This window comes from Chaetodon trifascialis, chromosome 3 (genome assembly GCF_039877785.1).
Source record: "Chaetodon trifascialis isolate fChaTrf1 chromosome 3, fChaTrf1.hap1, whole genome shotgun sequence".
Lineage (NCBI taxonomy): Eukaryota > Metazoa > Chordata > Actinopteri > Chaetodontiformes > Chaetodontidae > Chaetodon > Chaetodon trifascialis.
The window spans coordinates 15778366-15800004 of NC_092058.1; the positions used below are offsets into that span (position 1 = coordinate 15778366).

Below are 21639 nucleotides of genomic sequence, written 5' to 3' on the forward strand. Positions count from 1 at the left end.
CACTTCAATTTACATTTGATCATATAACTTGCCAGCTGATTGGCATATTATTTGATACATGTGGCACATTTCTTGTGAATGCAACAAAAGGTTTCAGAGGATATTTTGTGCCAAACAAGCTGTAAACCTAAACTCACTTAACATTATCTCAGACTTTACAGCATGTGAACGTTGGTGACTTGATTTGGTCCACGATGATTTCCTCCTCTCTGATGTTCTATTCTTTCATTGTTGGTCCCATTCAACTGGCAGCCTACAGTGTTGAAACACAAAGCAGTCAGAGCGGTGCCTGTGCTTACACCAGCACTCATCAGTCACAAAATAATAAATCTACTGATGGATGGTGGAGAAAAGTGAAGCTGGTCTGTCACTTACAGGTAATGCAGACCTGACCGTTTGCAGGTGGAAGAAGACTCGTCCCCCTTCCTCAGGGCACATTGTCTTCAGTTCCTCTCTGCTCATTCCCAGGAGCGCGGAGCCGCTCAGCACGCCCAGACAGCGTACAGTGCTGCCAGTAATAAAATTATATTGATCTGTCGTTAATCAATGCTGGAGTTCATTCTAGCAGGAAAAGTGTTGTTGTACCAAATTGTGACGACTGTTGCTTCAAGCTTCCACTGAAGTAAAGACCAATAAACTGGTCAAAATTATCAGCAGAGGCCAAAACATCCCGACTGCAAAGCTCCAAAAACACTTGATCCTACATTTCCCATCATGCAACTCACTAGTGTTTTTCATTAGATGCTTCATAGATTCTATCAAGTTAAATGAATGAATCAAATGTAGCTTCCATTGGACATACATGTATTAATTTAATACTGACTTCAATAACTGATGTACATGTACACGTACATTTTACTGAAGCCCTTGTCTTCGAGCCAGGCTGTCACTTCTGCAGGCTTGGACTTCTTTGTTAGCACAGGAGGGCCTCCGGTTTCCTGAGAAATGGAACAATGCACTGTCATTTGACTGAAATCTAAGGATGGAAACTTTACGCATTGGTAACATCAGTGATACCTTCAGTCTTGTTTAATCATTCTGATCTTATTTGCATTTTTTCTGCTGCAGTGGTGACTTTTCTTCTTGGGTAAATATCAGCCACAAGGTCAAGATCACTGAGGCGTGACACATAATTACACAAAAGTTTTTTTGTGTAACTGCTCAGTGCTCAATTTACTGAAGTGCAGTTTCACAGTTCATTCCCCCCGGAAGTAACTGAGACTGACGTCCTGCTTCCTGACAGTGAAGTTGCTGCTTTCCTTCGCCGTCATTACCAAGATCCTCCAGTGTCTTAAACAGGCGCTGAGTTTTCCTATAATACTGAGCTTAAGTTGACCTTCAGTGTTTGTGGCACCCACCTGGACCAGCTGCTCTTCATCAACCTCCAGGACATTATGGGGTATAAAGCCCTCCTCCCCACTGCTGTTCCTCACTTTCCACCACAGCTTCGATATGTCCAGCAGCTGTGCGTGCACAAAGCAAAGAGCTCGTGTTGGTTGATGAATGCACAGAAAGAGCAGAAAGAGTAGCTGGTTCATGTCACTAATACTCACCTCAACTATCTCTCCTTTTCTGACGGTGATCTCTCTGCTGTTTCTTGAAATGAAGTCATACTTAGCACGCATGCGCTGCAGTTTTGGCTCACCTGAGCTGAGAAACACATGAAAGGGCGTCAGAAACTTTCGAAAAATTCGGTTTAAAATATCCAGATTGTGCTGAATCATGTTTGCTGTGTTTGTGCGTACCTTGCTTTTTGTGTGGGATGTGGTATTCTCCACTTGGCTGGAGTCTGCACAGAAAAAGCCTTGTTATGTGTTTTCTTTTATTGCTGCATGTCATGCTGGTGTCATCCTGACTGTTTGATGTGAAGGCTTACCTGGCTGCGTGCAGGTTCTGGACTCTCCTGTCTGCTCAACGATTCTGTGGCTTCAGACGCTACAGACGCCTCGGGGGTCTGCCAGCCATCAGCAAACTCCAGAGTGTGTGTTGAGATGTCATCATCTTTTGGCCATTTAGTGCTGGGAATATTGTCAGAATCATAGCTGATTATACTCCAAAACTAACTACTGGCTTTAAAAGTAAAATGACTCATTCTGCAGAAAATTGGCATAAACAAAATTTTACTGGTTTAGTTGAAGCTAGTTTGAAGTCACAACTGCAGGATTTCTTTAGACGATTTATGGGGGACAAACGAAGAAAAGACAAACTTATGTGACTTGGTTGGACTTTTCTAAGGTCTTTGATGATATTTAAATTTAACCATCTGAGAAGTTATTAAAGTTATTTAATGGAACTGCTAACAATGGACTAACTAACGGACATCTCAAATTTTGACAATTAAATGCTGATTTTTCTGTAAGGGGTCACAATCCAAAAATGTTGGAAATCACTGTAATGGTATATAGAATTTCATGAACTTATTGTTTCTTCAGTGTTCATCTGAAAAGTAAGCTGTCAAATAAATAAAAGTCAAAAAGATTTTCCCCTGAAATGTAGTGGAGATGAAACATAAAATAGCATAAACTGGAAATGCTACAATGCTTTTAAACTGTATTTAAGTACAGTCCTCGAGATGTAGTGAGATGAAGTTAGAAATCTTATTAGATCCAACAGTGTCCAGTGTCCCACCTGGGGATGCTCCAGGCATCTCCCAGAGACCTCCACAGGTGTTCCTCCTGTACAGAGACCTCCTCACTTAACAGACGGATGCACTGAGGCGTCAGCAGCGGCTCCATGATGGTCGGTGGCAGATGCTCAGGGCAGTGAGATACCACCTGATGAGGAAAAACATGGATATCATAACATGAACACATTTTAAAAAAATCTAAGAATTCAGTGAGACTAATTCAAACCCAAAGACTGGCTGAGCTAATCATCCATAACAGAACAAGATCATACTTAATCTTTTTAACAGTTACTATAAATGATAAAATCTTTACATTATATTGCTCAAGTTAATGAAAATTACAAAATCACTCACACTGAAGTGATTTTGCCACTTACGAATGATAATATGGAGAATAGGGAGTGAACAAATGCAGGAGCACTGGGATTTTGAATATTTCCATTGAGCTCGCCCTGTCAGTGAGTGAGCACAGAATCATGAATCATACATAATGTGCAGCAGCAGCAGCAGCGGTACTGTTACACATACTGCACACTGCAAGGTGAACAGGAATAACACTGACCGCGATGATGGAAGTGTGTGAATGTGATTCAGATCACTTACCAGAAGGTTGAAAGCACATTTGAATTTATGGAGACAAGCTTCAAATTCAGCTGCAGGCGGCATGCCGGCCATGACTAGAAAATCAAAATAAGAACATGATGAAGCCGTCCAACCAGAAGTTATACTGATGCATAACATCCAGCAGTGTTTCAATGTCTGCATTAAATTACCTTTTCCTTTTTTATTTTTCTTCTTTTTCTTTGCATCTTTAGCCACTACTGCAGTTATCTGTGCCATGAATATTTCTATGTCATTTAAAATGCGATTGAAGACATCCTGTAAAGAAAGGAGAGGAAAATCATTTCCATATTCTCGTTTTCTTATATGTTACTAAACATAAACCCTGTTAAAAAAAGATGTCACAGGTTATCAGTGTGTCAAACACAGCTTTCACATGTGCTGTGTCTGAACACAAGAGGACACTCACCACATCCCTGTCCAGCTCTGTCTGTGACCCTGGAGTAAACAGAGTGTCTTCAGCTCTGAAAGACCACAGCGATGCATCCTCCTCGTCTTCCTCAGGTACCAACAGCTCAGGCTCAAAGGTGTCATCCTCTGCAGGTACAAAGGCGACTGCTGGTTTGTATTGATTTTAACGTCATCAGTGATGATCAGTACTGCAGTTGTGTATCTCTTGTCTCAGACTCACCATAGTCACTTAAAGCACTGTGAAGGTTTTTCATCCCTTGGTGTCCTGAATTGCTGCTTGAACAAGTACAAGAGGCATTTTAATGAAGTATAATTAAATAAAATATGTAATAAAGTCTCAGATATTTGTTCTCACTGACTTTAGGTTCTAACCTGATTCTTGACTAACCTGACTCTGCATGAAATTGCTCGTGAGAGATCCTTTTTAACAAAGTCAGCCTGTAAACAACAACAACAACGACAACATGCACTCAATTATTTCTTTCACTTCTCACTGATAACACAGCTGTGTCCATGGATTTGTCCTCACCCTGACATCCTCACACTGAAACATGAAGACAGTGGTTGTGTTTTTTCTTCTGGACTTGACTGTCACTGTGAGCAGAGAGTTAAGCGCTCCAGAGCCAGACAGAGCCTTCAGCTCCAGGATGTCACTGAGAGCCATGGACTCCAGCTCTGTCTGAGAAAGCACAACAGGTTGTTTTTTTTTTTTTTTGACAAATTTAAGGAAAAACCAACATCAAGTATACTCAACTTCAAGTTTATCAGTGTGGTATGTACCGAAATAAGAAGAGTGAATTTCTTGAACCGAAGCACTCAACTTAGAAACTAGAAAATTCTGAAATTAAAATATGCAGGACGGTAAGATTAGTATAAGATTATCGTATCCTCCTTTGTTTAATTATACTGCATATTTGTTATGACAGGGCGACTTTTTGCTGAAGTAAGCACAGAGGGTTAAAATTGTTGCTCTGTTACGGTTTGAGGACCTTCGTCATTCAGGTTATAATAAAAACCACATGGTTTAAGTTAAGGAACGGGCTTGGTCATGGCTAAAAGAAACCAACAATGACTTGGGAAACAAGCAGAGGTCTCCTGTATTAAAGCCTTACATTTCTATAATAACATCCTTCTATAATAACATCCAACATCACTTCCTTTGCTCCTGACGGACAAGAGTGTGAATTTCTAGAGTCGCTAGCTATTTCCTGAAACAACTGATTTTGTCATTTTTCTTGGGAGGACAGTCTCAGATGTAGAGTGGAGTGTCATCTGCGTAGAAGGGGAAACAGATGTTAAAGATAATAGATCATGTTCACATTTTCCTCTGACATCATGCTCAGGATGGGAAGCTCAAATGGTGCTATCAAAAGGATAACACTATACGACTGTATTCCAGGTTGCATGTTACATAAACATGGAGAATTGTGGTGGAGAGTGCAGTGTAACACAATCTGTAAAAACGTGTGATTTCATATTCATCTAATCATTCAGTGATCCTTTATGCTCTGGGCGGAGTCCCTATCATCCTGGAACAGACTACTCCCATCAGATCTGTGTTTTAATTTGTCACTAATTTGTCATATGGCGTTTACCTTGGTTTCAGTGTCTGTCAGCAGCAGTTTGGGACCCTGCACCTCCAGCAGCATGCTCTGACCCCACACACGGCCTGTCTCTTCCAGCAGCTTCAGCCGCTTCACACAGTCAGCTACGCTTCTCAACTCCTTCCCATCCAGGTCACAAGTGAACAAGTGCTGCAGGAGAGGGGCGTTCAAACGCAACATTAAAGGTGGAACAGTTCAGAGAAGGTCACATTTGTATGGATAACATTTGGTATGATACCTCCACTCTGTATTGATATTTGTCCATCATCTTGTTAATTGATACTGCATACTCCTTCCTTTGCACTGTTAAAAAACAAACCAGAGCTCTGTCATATTCACAGGATGAAACTGAACAGGTGGAACAGCTAATTATATCAAGTACAGCAGTGTTAACTTACAGTAAATTGACGTTGCGCTGGGCCTAGACAGACTTGATCGCTGTGATGACACCTCATCTGCAGCAGAGTAATCGTTGCTACAACAAAGGAAAGCAATTTACAACACTGATGGTCTGCTGATGAATAAAATGATGACTCAATCACTCAGCTGATCAAGCAGCCACATAAAACTGTGAAATACATACTTGGAGTGGATTGAATCTGCATAGCTGCTGGTGTCATTGAGACTGTTAATCCTGAACATCGTCAGTAGTGAACACCTGCAATATCATGATAGGAAGAACACACACCATAAATGTGTTATGTCAGTGGTATGAGCTGACTAAGCAACCTGTATCTGAAATAAAATGAGTAATCCTTTATTTGGGAGGTTTGTTGTGCTGTCAGGTTTCATTCAAAGCCAACTAAAACTAAAATTTTGTGAAGATTTAACTGAGAAATGCAGCTTTGACAGTGAGTCATTTCCTTTGTTTTAAATAATAAATTTAAAAAAGGGTCTTGTTAATCATCTACTAGCTATAGTCACCTAGCGACACAGCACTGTGATCCACCTAATGAAATCAGTTCAAAGGTAAGTCATCTGTTAGAATATAATAAAATAACCTCAACATTTTTCAAACACAAATTCAGTGTGATGATTAAGAACAAGTCAGAAAAGTCTTCAGTCTGCTCTAATTGATCTGCTGTCAAGACTATTTCACTATAAGAAATATAAGGACAATTATGGTGATGTGGATTTTATTTGTCTTAAATGCAGCGGTGAAACGTAAGTTAGTGCATTTAGTCAAGTACTGTAATTAAGTACAGAGTTGAGGTACTTGTACTTTATCTGAGAATTTCTATTTTATGCAACTTTGTACATCTCCACCACATTTCAAAGGCAAACATTGTACTTTGTGTACAACTGTACTGTTTTTCATACATTTCCTGTCCAGTGAAAACTAAATATCTCCAAATGTGTTGATTTTGAATGTTCGTGATAAACTGAAGGATTACGTGTTCTTATATGGGCTGAGAAAATTTTCCTTCTAAAGATAAAGAAGCTAATTCAAAAACCTTTGGATTAGCAGGAAAATGCATCAACACAAAGCTGAAAGCAGGTCTGCTTCTCTGAGCTCATGAAAAGTTGACTTACAGATACGTTTGATGACCTTATAGAACATGATGCATTGCTGTAGATTAAACTATCCAGCAGTACATAAAGTAATTAAAAAAAAGCTCAACTTTAAACATCTACAGCAGTAAAATGCCACATACACATCAATGCAGTAGTGATATTGATCCAAAAACACCATTAATAACAGAGAAACACAGGGATAATTTTACTGTACATTGAGTACTTTTACTTTTCATACTTCACACTTGCTGATATTATCGCTTTAACTAAAGGAAGATTTTAAATGCAGGACATTTACTTGTAGTGGAATATTTTCACATCATGGTTTTCATATTTTCTCTCAGGAAAAGCTCTGACTTCTTCATTGACGACTGCTTAAATGAAACATGCACTCACAGGAACCCCCCACTACAGATCAATTGACAAAGAACAAAGACATCCAGTCTATTGTGGAAATTCATTGTCAAGTCATCTTACCTTTGTATTCTGACAGTTGAATGCTGTTGTTAATTCCCTCTGTATTATCTACCAGTCAGAACAAATACAAAGCATATTTTAATCCTGTCCCTCAGTCAACGATCTTATACACCCAAGACCTCCTCGTAAAAGGGAAGGACAAAGTCCAGAGTCAGGAGCGAAATGATCTGTTGAGGTGGGTGTGAGAGCTCTAGTTTGGCATCACACCTGAGCAAAGGTCATCAGATACAGAGGGAGCCACCTTACCTTGGAAAAACTTAAAGGTCATTTCTCCCAGCCTATAAAGTACTGGCACAGACAAAACACTCCAGCTCTTCTTCTCTTCTCCTAAAAATGTGAATCCTATTGCGATAACTACCAACAACATGTCAGATACACATTATGATAGGTCTACAGAGGCAGAAAGGACACATTGCATAGTATTGATATTAACTATTACCGGTTCTCCTCAGGGAAGGCTGTATGTTCAACATCCAGTTTTGAATGCTTTCATGTTTCTTCCTAATGCCCCCTTCTTATATGCTGTATAGAGTATATGAGGCCAACACTAAAGAGAGAGCAGTTAGAGAAGATAGCAAACAGTTCTCTCTTTCTCCACACTCCCCATTGAATCTAATCAAATAAGACACCATATCACCCGAATCACACTGCCAAACATTAACCAGAAGAAATTCCTCTGTGATGTAATGAGCATGTGGGAAACAGCATGACCATATTTAGTTGAATGGCTCTTACAGTGGAGAGATACATGGGTCCATTTTAAATTCATATCATCCAAAAATCAGCCTACACAGATCACAGCAGTCCTGCCTGTCATGAGGTAGTTGCACTTTGAGTATTTCAGCTGTTTGCTCCCTTTATTCCCGTGCCATTTTGGAGGGAAATATTGTCCTTTTAGGGCACTACATCCGAAAAATATGAAAAATGGCAACATTGAAATTCTGCTCACAGTTCTGCTCATAATGCCTAATAAATACTTTTACTTTTGATACTTTAAGAAAATGTTGTCAATAATATTTCTTGACTTTAACTTAAGTAATATTTTAAATGCAGGATTTTGCGATGGAATATTGGAAGATTGCTACCAAGTAACTAACCGGCTAAGTTTAAAGTCAGAGTTATTGCTGACTTAAAACTCTCAACAGCATTGATCTGTTAGCTAAACAGATACATTTTTTACCAGCAAACATTGTTAAAATGTAAGCTACGCTAACCTAGAGCTCAAAGGTAACGGAAGCGATACAATATTTATTAATATTAGCTCAGCATTTGTCCACTAATCAGCTGATTCCATGGCAATCAAGTGTTGCTAATGTAAACAAATAGAATACTACTGATAAGGAAAAGAGTGTGTGTTCACACAGTCACACTGTGGGGACTTGCCTTCCTTATGGGGTCAAAATACAAGTCTCCATAACATAAATAATAACATTTTACAGTGAACACTTGGGCTGAGGTTAGGTTAAGGTTAAGGTTATGGTCAGAGAAAGTCTCCAGGAAATTAATGTAAGTCTGTGTAATGTTCCCAAAAGTGGCAGAAACAGGATTGTGTTTGTTTGGGGAGGCAGAGAAAGTATATTTTTCCTAATTTAGGCATTAATAGATATTTTCATAGATTACAGTAGTTGTGTTTCTCTCTTGTGTTTCTGACTGGAATTGCCTGCCAATATAGGCCATAATACTGGATCTATTTAGCATTTCTATATAAAAGATCTTACTTAATGTACTATATTAGCCATATAGAATACCAACAGCAGTTCTTGCATATTAAGTTCAGGCAAAATTGAAAATCATGAAATTATCTTCATGATTGAAAGCATCATTTGTTCTCTTGGAGCTTTAATAACCAACATTCCAGCAGAATCTGTTTTTTTTTTTTTTTTTTTTTTTTTCCTTTTTAGACAGCTGTCTTACGCTCATTACTTTTAATACAAAACAGTATTTGTATCTTGGCAGAAAAATACAAGGACTATAATGACAGCATAAGCCTCTTTCACCACAGGTTCCAGTTAAAGTAAGTTTTAAAATGGAACCTGTGAGAAGGCTGCTTATCCCAGAGTTATCTTGACACATCACATCTAGTGTACGGTTTAGGATCTACGATGAACGCATCCCAGACCTGTTTCAGTTAAACTAAACCACTGGAAGTCAGTAGTGCTGCGTGAGAAGGTGCAGAGCTGCAGGTACTTTACAACCCTGTCAGCCTGCAGAGTCACGTGTCAGTCAGCCGGAACAGAAGTCAAACAATGTTCAGACAGGGAACTACAGTCAACATCTAACAGCTCTCTGAGAGGAAGAGGCTACAAAGGTTAATTGCTCTTACTCTTTTTGTAATTTTTAAAGTATTTCATAAACTCCAATGTTATTTTGGCTTGTTTTATTGATAAAATAAACACAATCACAGGATAAATGTACTAACATTCAGCTAGGCATAAAACATAATTCAGCACCCTAAAGTGCAGTGGCATCCATACTAAAACAGATCCGTACAGCTGAATGTTGTTTAGTTAAATGTCTGACTGGATGCAATAAATGGCTTAAAATCAAAGATATGAATACAAAAATATCCTACCATATAAAAGGAAAAATAAGACAAGTAAAGACAAAACTGCAGGCCAGGTGACCAGAAAACCGATCCTTCCATCAAACGTTGGTTAAAAGCTTGATGCACCTCATTACATGTGCTCGCAGGAAAATGGGATGTCAAACAGCTGAGTACAGCTGGACTGTTTAGTCTCAAATGAATGGAAGAAGAAGCCACCCACGCTTTAATTCACATTTGCTTGCACTATGTAATGCAAAATATACAAATCCCAGGCTAGGTGTGTTGCTTCAAAACATTTTATCCGAGTTCAAACACGAGAATTCATTCTGTCCTGTTTCTTGACTCCAGGCAAGTTTGGTAATCACTGACCCCTTTTGGATAAATACGAGACAGGGCGATTTCTGTAACTCATTAACTAAGTTAAATGTTCTATTGCAGCAAGCAGGACTTTGGCCCTTGCAGCCACCACATCTGTCAATGGTCCCTGCACACTGATGGCACTACTTCTAAATACAGAAAAGCATTGTCACAGCACATACTAAAGAAAAGTATATGAGTCCTACAATATGCTGTGCAGACTTCTAAATATGATTACACATAAGTACTTCTTTGCTAACAGTAGGTAACTCTCAGTAGCAGTATGATACATGATAAAATGTGAGTTCACAATGTGGGCTGCTTCACTGTGCCTGCAGAGCCTGGACGATGTTCAGGCCCGGGCCAGGGGGCAACGCCCAGCCGTCCTGACCCTGGTGGGTCTGCAGCAGGCAGTACAGCTGCTTTAGGTGGGTCACTATGTTGTCTTTGATATCTGGGATCGATATCTGCAGGCGGACGCTGCCACTGTCGAAGGATCGTGTGTTGTCTCCAGAAAACATCTCAGTAATCATACGGGCCACCACTGGAATGACCTGCAGGACAGAGGAGGGACAGAAGACCAGTATGAGCCACAAAATATTCCCACACAGTTTACTATTTATGGGGTAAACTCTTATTTCAACAGCTGTAAACAGAGATGAAGTTTGTTCTAGGGAGTACTGTTGTTTTGACCCGGGGTCTAATTACCAGCCTGTGTTGTCCCTCCGTAACACAAACAGTCAAACTCCAATATTTCTCACCTGAACCATGATGAGCTTCCTCTCCCGGGGCCTCCCATCAGGCCACTCCTCTCCAAAACACAGGCTGATTTCAAACTGAGGGGGGCTTGGTGTCTGGCCGCGCTGGTAGGCTATCACCCCTGCATGCCATACAAAGACATTTATTACAATTCATCCTCAGAGAGTATTGCTTTTTCTTTTTTAAATAGAGACTATAATTTAATCTATAATATGGAGACTATAATTTAATCTATAATATGGAGACTATAATTTAAGTAACATAAAACCAGAGTCATTTTACAAAAGTGATAACTCTGCTTACCACTGAGAAAAGACTCCAGACAGAAGAGTTTGACCTTCCTCTGGCGCTCTATAAGATTTGGTGAGGCTGGATTTGGAGCGCAGGGGCCAGACCAGTACACCTTACACTGGCAGAGACGGACTGCGTAGATATCGTGGCCGCTGACCTCCAGGATCAGGCCTCTGTCCATCACGTCCAGCAGGCGGCCAGTGAAAATCCTCTGCTTGTCGTTGGTAATGTGCTCTGTGGTCGGAAAGCGTAGCTGCTCCAGATTGACCGGCCCGAACAGCTCCTCCTGGTTGACCATGGGGCCCAGGTCCCCGTAGAACAGCCTGCAGCCTTGCGGGTTACTGACGGTGGCTGTGGGACACATCTCCTTTCCTCTGTACAGGAACTGCACCTCCAGGTCTGTCACTGGACCAGAGACAGTGCAGGTCAAGTTTCATGACAGAAGTGTGTGTGGTGATGAATGAATTGATTCTTCTAACAAGTATTGCCTGTGTGGCTTATTCCTTTGTGCCACAGGTGTCCACTGCTAACCCAAAACAATTAAAAACACCTCAATAAGCCACACTGCTTAACATTATTGGCTGTGGTCTTTTCATTGGACAAGAGCAAACCAGTAAAATGTTATCTGCTGCCCCCTTTCAGAACAACTTTCTAACAAAGTGCTCCTGCTTTCTGTCTGTGCACAATTGAAATTGTTGACCGTACAACCCCGATTCCAAAGAGGTTGAGACGCTGTGTAAACCGTAAGTAATACAGACTGTGATAACTTGTAATCCTTTTTTGACATATCCTCAACTAAAAACAGAACAAATAGAATATACTTAATGTTTGACCTCACCAACTTCATAGATTTTTGTAAATGGCTTATTCTGGATTTGATGCAGCAACATGCTTCAAACTAAAGACTGGGAAAGATGTGGATTGGGTATGAAAGGGGCATCCTGGAGCGAGGTTCACCACTTTGTGAACACATGATTGTATGAAGGATATTAAGACATGGGCTCAGGAACATAGCTGGAAAACACAGCTCATATGCAAACAATTGCATTCTGTTTTTATTTAAGTTTTACTCAGTGAATCAACCTCTATTGGAGTCAGGGTTGTAACAGTGTCTCTGAATTTACTGTCTGCGCTTCTCATCTCAACGATACTTGAGGAGGTGCGTACTTACTCGGGAGGGAACTGATCCATGTTTCTGGAGAGGCAAACAGTGTGTCAGGTAGAGGAGGGGGCTGCATTGTGTGATCAGCCAGAGGAGCGGGGGGCAGGGGGGGCATGTCAGCCAGGGGTGAGGGATGCATCTCCACATCCACAGGCTCCTCTTTAGGCCAGATTTTGACAGGCTCCTCTTTGGGCCAGACCTCATTTGAAGGGGGACAGCTAGGGGGCTGCATGGAGGACTCCGAGCCCATAGGAGACCACATAATGAGAGGAGAGGGGCTGGTGCCTACGCAAGGAAAGAGAGAATTAGTTGTTAATGGAACTGTATCCGCTTTTTGATATAAAAAATATTCATGGAAGGCATGAGAAGCCATTCACCGTTGGATGGGTATGGGGGGAGAGACTCTGGTGTGTCTGGAATATCTTCCTCGCCACCATCATCATCATGTGGAGTCCAAGAACCAGCATCTGAGGACCCTGGGGGGTGACATTGAAAAACTGTAAATACGATGAAAATGAAAGTGAAATGTAGGAAAATGAGTGAAGACCCACAGACTCAGTCACGTTCAACCCGCTCCCACGTACCTTGGTTACTGAGCGGCTGCGGGATGTCGCAGACGTCATATATCTTCAAAGGATTCATGGGGACTTCTTTGGTGCCGTCGTAGACCAGGTTGAATTCTCGGCTTTTGTTCAGGGCACATCGAAGCTGAGCTTTCCACTTTGCAGGATCGGGTTCATCAACTCCCTCTTGGAACTTCCCAGTCTCCACGGCCCACGCCTGGAGGGACATTTTTAAAAAATGGGAGTGTCAATATCAGCATCCCGTTGCAGCATTTTCATATTTCAGCACAGAATGCACACACTTACAACCACTTTTTCCAAAAATGGTTGATGCAACATGTAGGGTCCAAAGAAGTATCCAAGAAAATACACAGTGATGTTTGGGCCTTTAATGCATATGAGACATGATTATGAACAATTACAGCTACAATCAGTAGAAGACAATTTAAGGGACTCATTACCCCTAAAGACGTTCTATCTCATGAATTTACATGTTCAGTACTGAGATGTTTTATTTCTTGTTTGGCAAAAAAAAAAAAAAAAACTGAATGTGCTCCTCCAAGGAATGTACTCAATCTGTGATTAAATACCTGCATATACCCTCCTAAAAAAGCCAAGACAGCGTGTCCCTCGATCACAGTCCTGGATCTTCAATATCAGCAACACAAATGCAGACTCAGTGCTAGGACCTGCCTTCCTATCCTCTGTGCCATACATCTGTATGACCTTATCTGTGCTCATGCTGGAAGCCAGACAGAGAGCTCATATGTAACTGACAACCATGTTTATGTAACTCAGTTGCAAAACCCGATGCTGCTGCAGAAACATGCAAAGGTCTTGCATTTATGCTGCAAAATCAGGCCATTTGCAAAGCATGCTCAGCAGGTCTGAAGCAGCTTAAAGTTTGCAGAAACATGGACACATGGAAACTGCAGCAGCGCCGGGGGAGCACATGTCCTCGTCCTGTCCGTCTGCCCCAGGGTAAATTAACACTTCTGTTAAAGGCAGGTAGATTTCTAACCTTAAATATGGTGTCCTCGTCCTCGTGCTGGGGTGTGTGTCGTGTGGCGTGTTTCCATGGGATCCTGAAGCGCATGGCATCACGGTCAATCCACACCAGACCCGGGTATCGCCCGCTGTCCACCTGCGCGACCAGCCAGGGCTTCAGCCGGACGCGTCGAGGGGTGACTGACATCCTGACAGACAAGAAAAGCACAAAACCAGTCGGCCCACAGTGGATTAGCCTCCGATTCACCTCCACAGCTGCCACATACATCTAATACAGTCCGTAACGAACAGCGCTGCAGCCGAAACCCTGCAGATCCGGATTTCCCAAACATTTTAAAACTGCTCGTCCACACCTTGACAGGAGGAACCTTTTCTTATCATAAAGCTTTAGTTTGCTCAAAGGTTTGACCTTTTACGATAGGTCATCGTGTCTTTAAGAGTGAGAAATACAGTAGGATTGTTCAAAAAGTCAAATAAACAATGCGACCAAACACGGCACGAAAGAACGACACACATACCTGTGGAGAACCAGGAAGTTGGAGACCTCTTTCCGCGTCGGCCTGCTGGACCAACAGCTGAGGACTGAACTGCGTGTTTCCTCCGCAGATCGTCCGAACGACGTTTACTGAGAGCAGCGTCGACGGAGGCGGCTGAGAATAACAACAAGAGCAAAGTTTATCCCGGAGAACGGCGGAAAGCTGATGTTGATCGCTCGGCTTGGCCCTTCCCCTTTCCCTCACCGAAACTCAGGTACGACCGTGACGTCACGCCGGTGACACACCTTTTCTGAGCAGCTGGGACAACGTTTCCTGAAGCACGTGAGCAGGCAAGAAAACTAATGGATTCAGTAAGAGATTTTATTATTCAGTACGAGTCCGGCCCAGACAATGACGAATAATTCAGATTTTAAAAGGTAAAGCCTGAAACCGGTTCAATCGGGTTTGTTCAAACTGTTACGTCCATATGTTTTATGTAATAAACATTTTTTGTTTTTTCGCCAACAATCAAATATGATTTTACAGACTTTTATCACAGAACTTAAAGGGAAGTTTAGGAAAAACTAAACGTCTGTTTTCTTCGTCCCCCAAGAAATAAGATGGCATTAGAAGTGCCCAAAATGACCTTCATTTTGCTCATTTAATGTCACATTTGTTAATTTCTCTCTACCAGTCTTTATATAATTTTACACGGAATTATTTACATTTTTCTTCAATTTTATGTCATTTGCTTAGAAGAGTGTGAGGAGGGAATATCTTAATTGTCAAATATAAGTGCCAAACATCCCTAAACTGGCCCACATCCAGAGCTCTGATTGCACACATTTGTCCGACAGGACTCTCAGCTGGCAGCCAGAAGGGGAGTTCCCACAGAAAAAATACAATATTGGCACAGGAGAGGTGGATGGGTGATGGTGATCCGGTCGCTAATAGTCGCAAAAATAATCCGACAATAACAAACCACTCCCTGAAACCACTGGTGCCTGTGAGAGCGTGTGTCTGCTGTCAGCTGCTCACCTTTCCCTTTGGATTTCCTGGTTTCGACATAATATGCACAACGGGCCTGTTGCCGTGTCTCTGTGATGCTAAATATGCATTGTACAGTGTGTGGGTGTGTTAAATTGTTTTGGGTCCACTGAAGGCAGTTTAGGGCCATCTTTCTTTAGCATCACAAAGCATGTGATGTGTGCAGTGGTTCCCAGTCTGAGGGTCAGGGTCTCCCAAGGGATGCATGCATCAAACAGGAGGGTGGATTTAAAAGGTCTCATCACATGATTAAAGGGATAAAAGAGATAAAATACAAAAGAAAAAAAAAAAAATCCTGTTACAATCATTTTTTTCATACTTATGTCTAACTTTCGCCATCTTCCCGTGAAATACTCTTCTGTCATGACATTTCTTGATTTTGAAGGCCAAAACACGAACCACAGCACCACAAAATCACCAAAAACATTAAAAAAACCTACCTGTTGAAGACTTTGTGTCCTCCCGGTGATTTTTGTCCAGTCCTTCTCTTCTCCTTCTTGGGGACGTTACAAAGACTTACGTTCATATCCTGCAGACTTACCCTAACAACTACTACAACAACTACTTGCCTAACGCAAACCCTTATCCTAACCTTAACCCAAGTCTACACCCAACAATTTAATTATTTACAGTGTGGGAACTCGCCTTTTGTCCCCATAAGGAAGCGAGTTCCCACAGTGTGACTATGTAAGGTTAACATATGACCCCTTACTGAACTTATAAAAGAATCAATGAAAACAAAGAAAACAAAAACAAAAACCTATTATTTATTGAGCTGTGTCAAACACCAGGCTACACGACCTCTTAATGCTGTGGAACGAACAGCTGAAGCGCTGCAGAACATTTGAAAACATGTCAGGGTTGTAAAAATCTGCAGCAGTCGTTAGCTTACTGCTTCCAGTTACTTTGATTTCAGCCATAAAAACATTCAACGGCCAACTTCAGGGAAACTTCACACCTTCTCTCCTGATGGTGTTTCTTAAGGGTTATACTGTCCATCAGAATCAGACTAGAGGCTGATTAAAGTCACATGATTTTATTGTTTATTGTCTAAAATATACATTCTGCTTCTGCTCAGTGACAGTACCTCAGTGTAGGTCGTTCGTTGCATCTAATTTATTAAGAGTCTAAATGAACTTTTCTGTAAAGGCTTTGCAAAAACACCTATTACTGGCTCAGAAGAAGGGAAATCTCAGGGGGCTTCACTGTACTGTATATAAAACATTACAATTAAGGAAGTTAAGAGGTCTCCATGTTCTACTGGCAGTACATTTTCACTGAAACGCTTAAAATTCAAAGTTCATGCAATGGCTAAAACTCATAGAAATAATGGCACTTTATGCACATTGGACAGAAATAATTTCAGCCTGAGTCCAGCAGAGGATGCATCTGTGCACTCATATGATTAATGTTCATGATTAACTTGCCTTTCTATGCACATTGAATTTGTTTCAGTTATTTCAGACCGAAGACAAGACAGAGTTTTATCGTAAAGTAACACCCAAACTTCGTCCTCTTTTCACTGTGAGTTACTGACTTGTTAGTAGTCAGCTTGTGTGTGTTTGAGGTGCATGTTGAAAGCATTCAAAGCTATGAGGTGGCATACTTTGCATTTTAGAGATTGTGTCCTTTCAGTGAATATTAGATAGGAAGTCTTTACTGGTCCACGAATATATGAGGAAAAGCGGTCTTGTTGATGATTTGTGGGTCATCCTGAACCCATGTCTTCACTCGTTCAGCCGTGGCACAGTTATACAAAAATGTTTATTTCAGGGTGCACAATGCTCCACATCAGGCTTTGGTGCTAATCTCTCCTTGAATCTTTTGGACAATGTGCGTGAGGTCCAGACTCTCTGTTAGTGTCTTCAGCAGCATTTCGTCTTTCTGGACCCCCTCCATGAACTCGTCATAGGACAGTTCACCTAGAAAACAAACACACACACTGAACTGAAATCCTTCACTGCTGGTGGTGACAGAGATTTCGTAAAGAGGATATTCTTCAGTGTATTCCAACCAGGTTGCAACATATATCTGACTGAAGATTTCCCCCTGGGGTCTTACCATCTCCATTGATGTCAATCTTGTCAAAAACCATGTTGGCAAAGTCCTCAGCTGATATCTCACAAGGAATTCCATTGATTGCACGGATGGACTAAACAAGACATGAAGAAAGAAGATCATGTTGAAAACAAAGTCACCCATGTGCTGTACTTAAGTACGATTTTTGGGGTACTTGCATTTTACTTGAGTGCTTTCATTTTATGCAACTTTAGACTTTTACTCCACTACGTTTCAGAGGGAAATGTTCCTCGTACTCCACTGCATTAATATAACAGCTTTAGTTATTTCGTGCTGTACAGATTAAGATTTTACATTTCTCCTCTAAACTCCTCCAATCATTTAATGTGAATACATGTCTGAGGTTCTACAAGGAAAAACTCTTACATATTTCACAAAAAAAGCCCAAATTAGAAAAAAGTTCTTTCAACCCCATTGATCCACTAGAGGAGGCCTGACCCTTACGTTGGGAATGACTAGATGAAACTACCTACCAGTATATAAAGTATAGTAAATATGTAGAGCTACAAAGGCTAAAAACATCTACATTTAGCTGATAATACTTCTGTTTAACCTAAGAAGGATTTTGAAAGCTGAGTCATGGTTTAATTAATAGTTGCTGACAATTCTTCAACCAGTAGATGTCAGCTAAGTGTCAGCTATTTGCCTCTGCACCTCTGCATTACCACAGTGTGTCTCACACTCCTCCAAACCTGATGGGGGGTGGGGGGTGTCTTATTCAGACCCTTGGTCTGAGCAGGTTGTTCCAGGACAGTACTTGGGATTTTCTTGGATCTGTTACTAAGCCATGACGGCTCATACGCACCTTAATTATCAGAAGCAGCTCATCACGGTCGATGCAGCCACTCCCGTCTATATCATACAACTTAAAGTACCAGCGGAGCTTCTGTTGCACTCCTCCTTTAAGCACCAGGCTCAGAGCAGCGACATACTCCATGAAATCAATGAAGCCATCCTACAAAAGAAAGGCACACATGAACATTCAAGGTGTACTCAATTAAGGCTTATTGTTGTGTATAATTTCTTTGAATTACATACTTTGTTACTCTGATTAACATCCCCAAAAATGACAACTACCAAATAAACACTTCTTCATGAGAAACAGATTTATTCCTGATCGCATGCATGTAAAAAGAGGCTGCATCTGTCTTGTTTAAGGTAGTGGGTCAGTTGGGTAAGCAGAGTCAATGGGCTAAGCCCCCCTCTAATAGACTCAGCTCCTCTCAAGTAGGTTTCTATTAGCAGAAATAACATGGACAACTTTCCTCTGATGAAAACACAAGCAGACACTGAAGCAAAACACGTGCACAGTTTTTTAAAAAGAAGCAGTTTCTTTGCCTATGCAGTTAACAGACCTGATTGCTGGAAATAAAGTACATATAACCACATAAACATACATGTTGTTAAAAATCTTCCGATTCTCTAATGAGGAGGCCGTCATTATAATTCCTGCTTTCAGTAGCAGTAGATCTCTGTCAATGCTTTTGTGTAAAGATGAATGAACTAATGATGACAACACTTAGGAATTCATCTTTACTGATATAACAACATTAGAATAAATCAATTACCCAATTAGAGGAAAATTGAATTAAATTATCTTACATCATTCATATCAAACGTTGTAAACATCGTCTGAATGTAGGCGTTCGATGCATCTGACAGATTCCTGAGGCCAAAGAACTGCTTGAACTCGTAAAAGGTGAGAAGTCCAGATGGGCACTCGGTCATGAATTTTCTGTACCACTGATGACTCTCGCAAGCTTGTAGCTCCTCCATCGACGAGCCCGTGCAGTTCCCCATGTCTGCTTTTCAAAATAAAGATGTAAAAAATCCTGTGAAAACCATAACCAGAAAGTACGGCATCCACGAGCATCCGGGCATGTCCAGTGTGCAGGCAGAGAAAAACTGTTTGCAAGCAGCAGGATTCTGAGTGAGTGTTAGCCAATCATCTCACTGTGCATCTGTGTGAACGGTTCAGAAGCTCTAATCCACTTTGCTGGTCAAAGACTAATTAAAGAGACCTAAGAGTAGAAATACGTGCTTGTCTACAAGATGATACCAGCTGACCAACAAACTATATGGAAGATTTCTAATCGTGATTAATCAAATATCGGTTATTACTGCTCATTAGCCAGTTTCTATGTAGCCATATAATCACTCAACTATGGTTTTCACCTGACCAAAAACCTCTTCTTTATTTATGCTAATCTACCTACCTCATCAATTTCAAGTCATTATCTGTTTTTTATGCTTCTTTTTGTTCCCTGTCTGGTATAAAAATGAATCTTTGCACTTCATTTGATCAAATGTAAATGTTGCTCTCCTGCTCTATAAACAACACACTCTGCAGCAATGCAATGTTATTTGATCATAAACCAAAGTAAAGGACTAAGTGTGACTGATTGTGTGGATGTTCTCCTGCTCTGTTGTCAGATGTCATTTGGTCTTCTCATTCACTGGCTTGTGGTCTTTAATGCCAGCATGCTGTCATTGTCTCGCAGCTGAAACAAAGACCACAGATGGAGTTGAAGTCAGCTCAGAGGGCCATGCAGTGTGGAAACTTAGGCTGTCCCTCAGCCAACTCTATGAACGTGTTATTCCTCTGTTGCTGCGGACATGAACTCAACCTCACAGCGAGGGGGTCATTGACACCTCGTGGAAAGAAAAGGTGAACTCAGCTACATGCAGCATAACAGCTCAATGAAGCAAACATCAGTTTGAAAATATATGGCCATATTCATAAAGCTCCTTTCCATAAGTCCTCTCACTGTAGGCTGAAGTGATCTCTCAGCTTACCCTAATTTCACTAGAGGAACGGCAGTCACCGGGTTTCTTTAGACCCTCTTAAAGCTCCTCCATCTGCTGTCAGATCCACTGCAGTGGCAGCCAGCGTGTAGGACTAGACGGGGACAGCAATAAGCCTCAAGTGTGAACATCCCCTTCCACTGAGAGTTTATGGTCCTGGGTACAGTTACATTTAAGAGTAACTTTGAGTAAGAGTGAGTTTGTTACAGCAAGGTCTTCAAGGTCTTTATGGCAAGGGAATATTCATATTGATAAAAAATATATAATAAGAGACATCATTATGCTACATAATCATGCAGAAAACAGATTGATCAGAAGAAAAATATCATATTAGCACGTTAGGACATGTTTCAACAGAAGATGATAAAAAAAATATGTAAAGTGGCTTTATTAGTTGATATGCAATCAAAACACTTAACAAACTGCCATAATTGTGCCTCTCCTCATAAAATGAGATAAGAATAACGGCATAAACGACCGAATAATTCCATGAATGAATGGCCCAAAGAACTGATGATGTCACAGGTGGTAGAGCTGAGCTGTACAGTATGTTCAGCACAGTGAAGCAGGTGAAGTGTTAAGAGCTCTTGCCAGCACATTCTTCACATTTCAGCCAGCATCGGGAGATGTGATGAATCCCCACTAAAGACAGAGGAACTGGATGGACCAGTCTGGTCTGTCACCAGGACGACTGAGTCTTGGGTGCAACAGAGCGACTCAACAGAAACAATGCGACTGTTGCCAAGAGGAGAAAAAAGATTAACTGGCTTTCTGGAGAGCATGAATTCTTCAAAATTCTCTGTTATGTAATTGAAAGCTTGGGGCCAAAACTGATAATTTTCAACTGCTCAACATTTTCTAATTGATAATATCAATTAGAATTTAGTGTTTGTCATCCTATGTTTGATCTGATCAAGGAAATAAATCAATCACCCTTATTGGATTATTGATATCTGTGTTCACATCTTTTACTTAAGGAAAAGTAGCGCTACCAAAAAGAAAATGTACTTAAAGTATCAAAAGTAAACATAATGCTGGCTAGCACTATTATAATATTATATATTAGATTTTTGGATAATTATTTAAGTGATTTTCTTATGTGACTGATTTTACCAACAAATAGTTCCAGTCCGAAAAATGGAGCATTAGGTATTTAGACTAAAGTAAAGGAAGTTTTTATTTCATCAGTTTCATCCAGCCTTACTAACAGATCCTTGTGTTTCCTCCTGGATATTTCACCCGTGATCACTCTTGAAGCACCATTTTAATGTCGTAGCTGGTCGGGTTAGACTG

At 40.9% G+C, this 21639-nt stretch overlaps 3 protein-coding genes across 3 annotated transcripts; all 3 read right to left on the reverse strand.

Moving 5' to 3' along the window:
• Positions 1 to 241: 241 nt before the first annotated feature.
• On the reverse strand, positions 242 to 5904 carry eps8l3a (EPS8 signaling adaptor L3a). Its single transcript, XM_070957785.1, has 19 exons — positions 5846 to 5904; positions 5661 to 5737; positions 5501 to 5565; positions 5254 to 5412; positions 4188 to 4337; positions 4047 to 4096; positions 3879 to 3934; positions 3657 to 3784; positions 3400 to 3505; positions 3230 to 3303; positions 3004 to 3078; positions 2629 to 2774; positions 1877 to 2018; positions 1746 to 1789; positions 1554 to 1650; positions 1359 to 1463; positions 853 to 938; positions 376 to 508; positions 242 to 253 (listed from the first exon to the last, which is right to left on the reverse strand). Exons 1-19 carry the CDS (start codon positions 5902 to 5904, stop codon positions 242 to 244), a joined length of 1764 nt encoding a protein of 587 aa, XP_070813886.1.
• Positions 5905 to 9706: 3802 nt separating this feature from the next.
• Positions 9707 to 14654, reverse strand: irf6 (interferon regulatory factor 6). The gene is made up of 8 exons (XM_070958703.1): positions 14458 to 14654; positions 13953 to 14127; positions 12953 to 13148; positions 12746 to 12844; positions 12378 to 12653; positions 11219 to 11611; positions 10918 to 11036; positions 9707 to 10710 (listed from the first exon to the last, which is right to left on the reverse strand). Exons 2-8 carry the CDS (start codon positions 14124 to 14126, stop codon positions 10480 to 10482), a joined length of 1488 nt encoding a protein of 495 aa, XP_070814804.1. The 5' UTR covers position 14127; positions 14458 to 14654; the 3' UTR covers positions 9707 to 10479.
• Positions 14655 to 17253: 2599 nt separating this feature from the next.
• On the reverse strand, positions 17254 to 19341 carry guca1ab.2 (guanylate cyclase activator 1Ab.2). Its single transcript, XM_070957797.1, has 4 exons — positions 19144 to 19341; positions 18347 to 18496; positions 17524 to 17614; positions 17254 to 17384 (listed from the first exon to the last, which is right to left on the reverse strand). The coding sequence occupies exons 1-4, from the start codon at positions 19339 to 19341 to the stop codon at positions 17254 to 17256; spliced, it is 570 nt and encodes a 189-aa protein (XP_070813898.1).
• Positions 19342 to 21639: the final 2298 nt, after the last annotated feature.

Coding starts and splice junctions, on each gene's coding strand:
- eps8l3a (XM_070957785.1), bottom strand. CDS start 5,904: ATGTTCAGGATTAACAGTCTCAATGACACCAGCAGCTATGCAGATTCA. Junction 4,097..4,187: donor TTCAGTGTGAGGATGTCAGG/GTGAGGACAAAT, acceptor TGTTGTTTACAG/GCTGACTTTGTTAAAAAGGA. Junction 3,506..3,656: donor CAGAGCTGGACAGGGATGTG/GTGAGTGTCCTC, acceptor CTTTCTTTACAG/GATGTCTTCAATCGCATTTT.
- irf6 (XM_070958703.1), bottom strand. CDS start 14,126: ATGTCAGTCACCCCTCGACGCGTCCGGCTGAAGCCCTGGCTGGTCGCG. Junction 12,845..12,952: donor GCAGCCGCTCAGTAACCAAG/GTACGTGGGAGC, acceptor GTCACCCCCCAG/GGTCCTCAGATGCTGGTTCT. Junction 12,654..12,745: donor CCCCCCATACCCATCCAACG/GTGAATGGCTTC, acceptor TTCCTTGCGTAG/GCACCAGCCCCTCTCCTCTC.
- guca1ab.2 (XM_070957797.1), bottom strand. CDS start 19,341: ATGGGGAACTGCACGGGCTCGTCGATGGAGGAGCTACAAGCTTGCGAG. Junction 17,615..18,346: donor AGCTGCTTCTGATAATTAAG/GTGCGTATGAGC, acceptor TGTCTTGTTTAG/TCCATCCGTGCAATCAATGG. Junction 17,385..17,523: donor GATTGACATCAATGGAGATG/GTAAGACCCCAG, acceptor TTTGTTTTCTAG/GTGAACTGTCCTATGACGAG.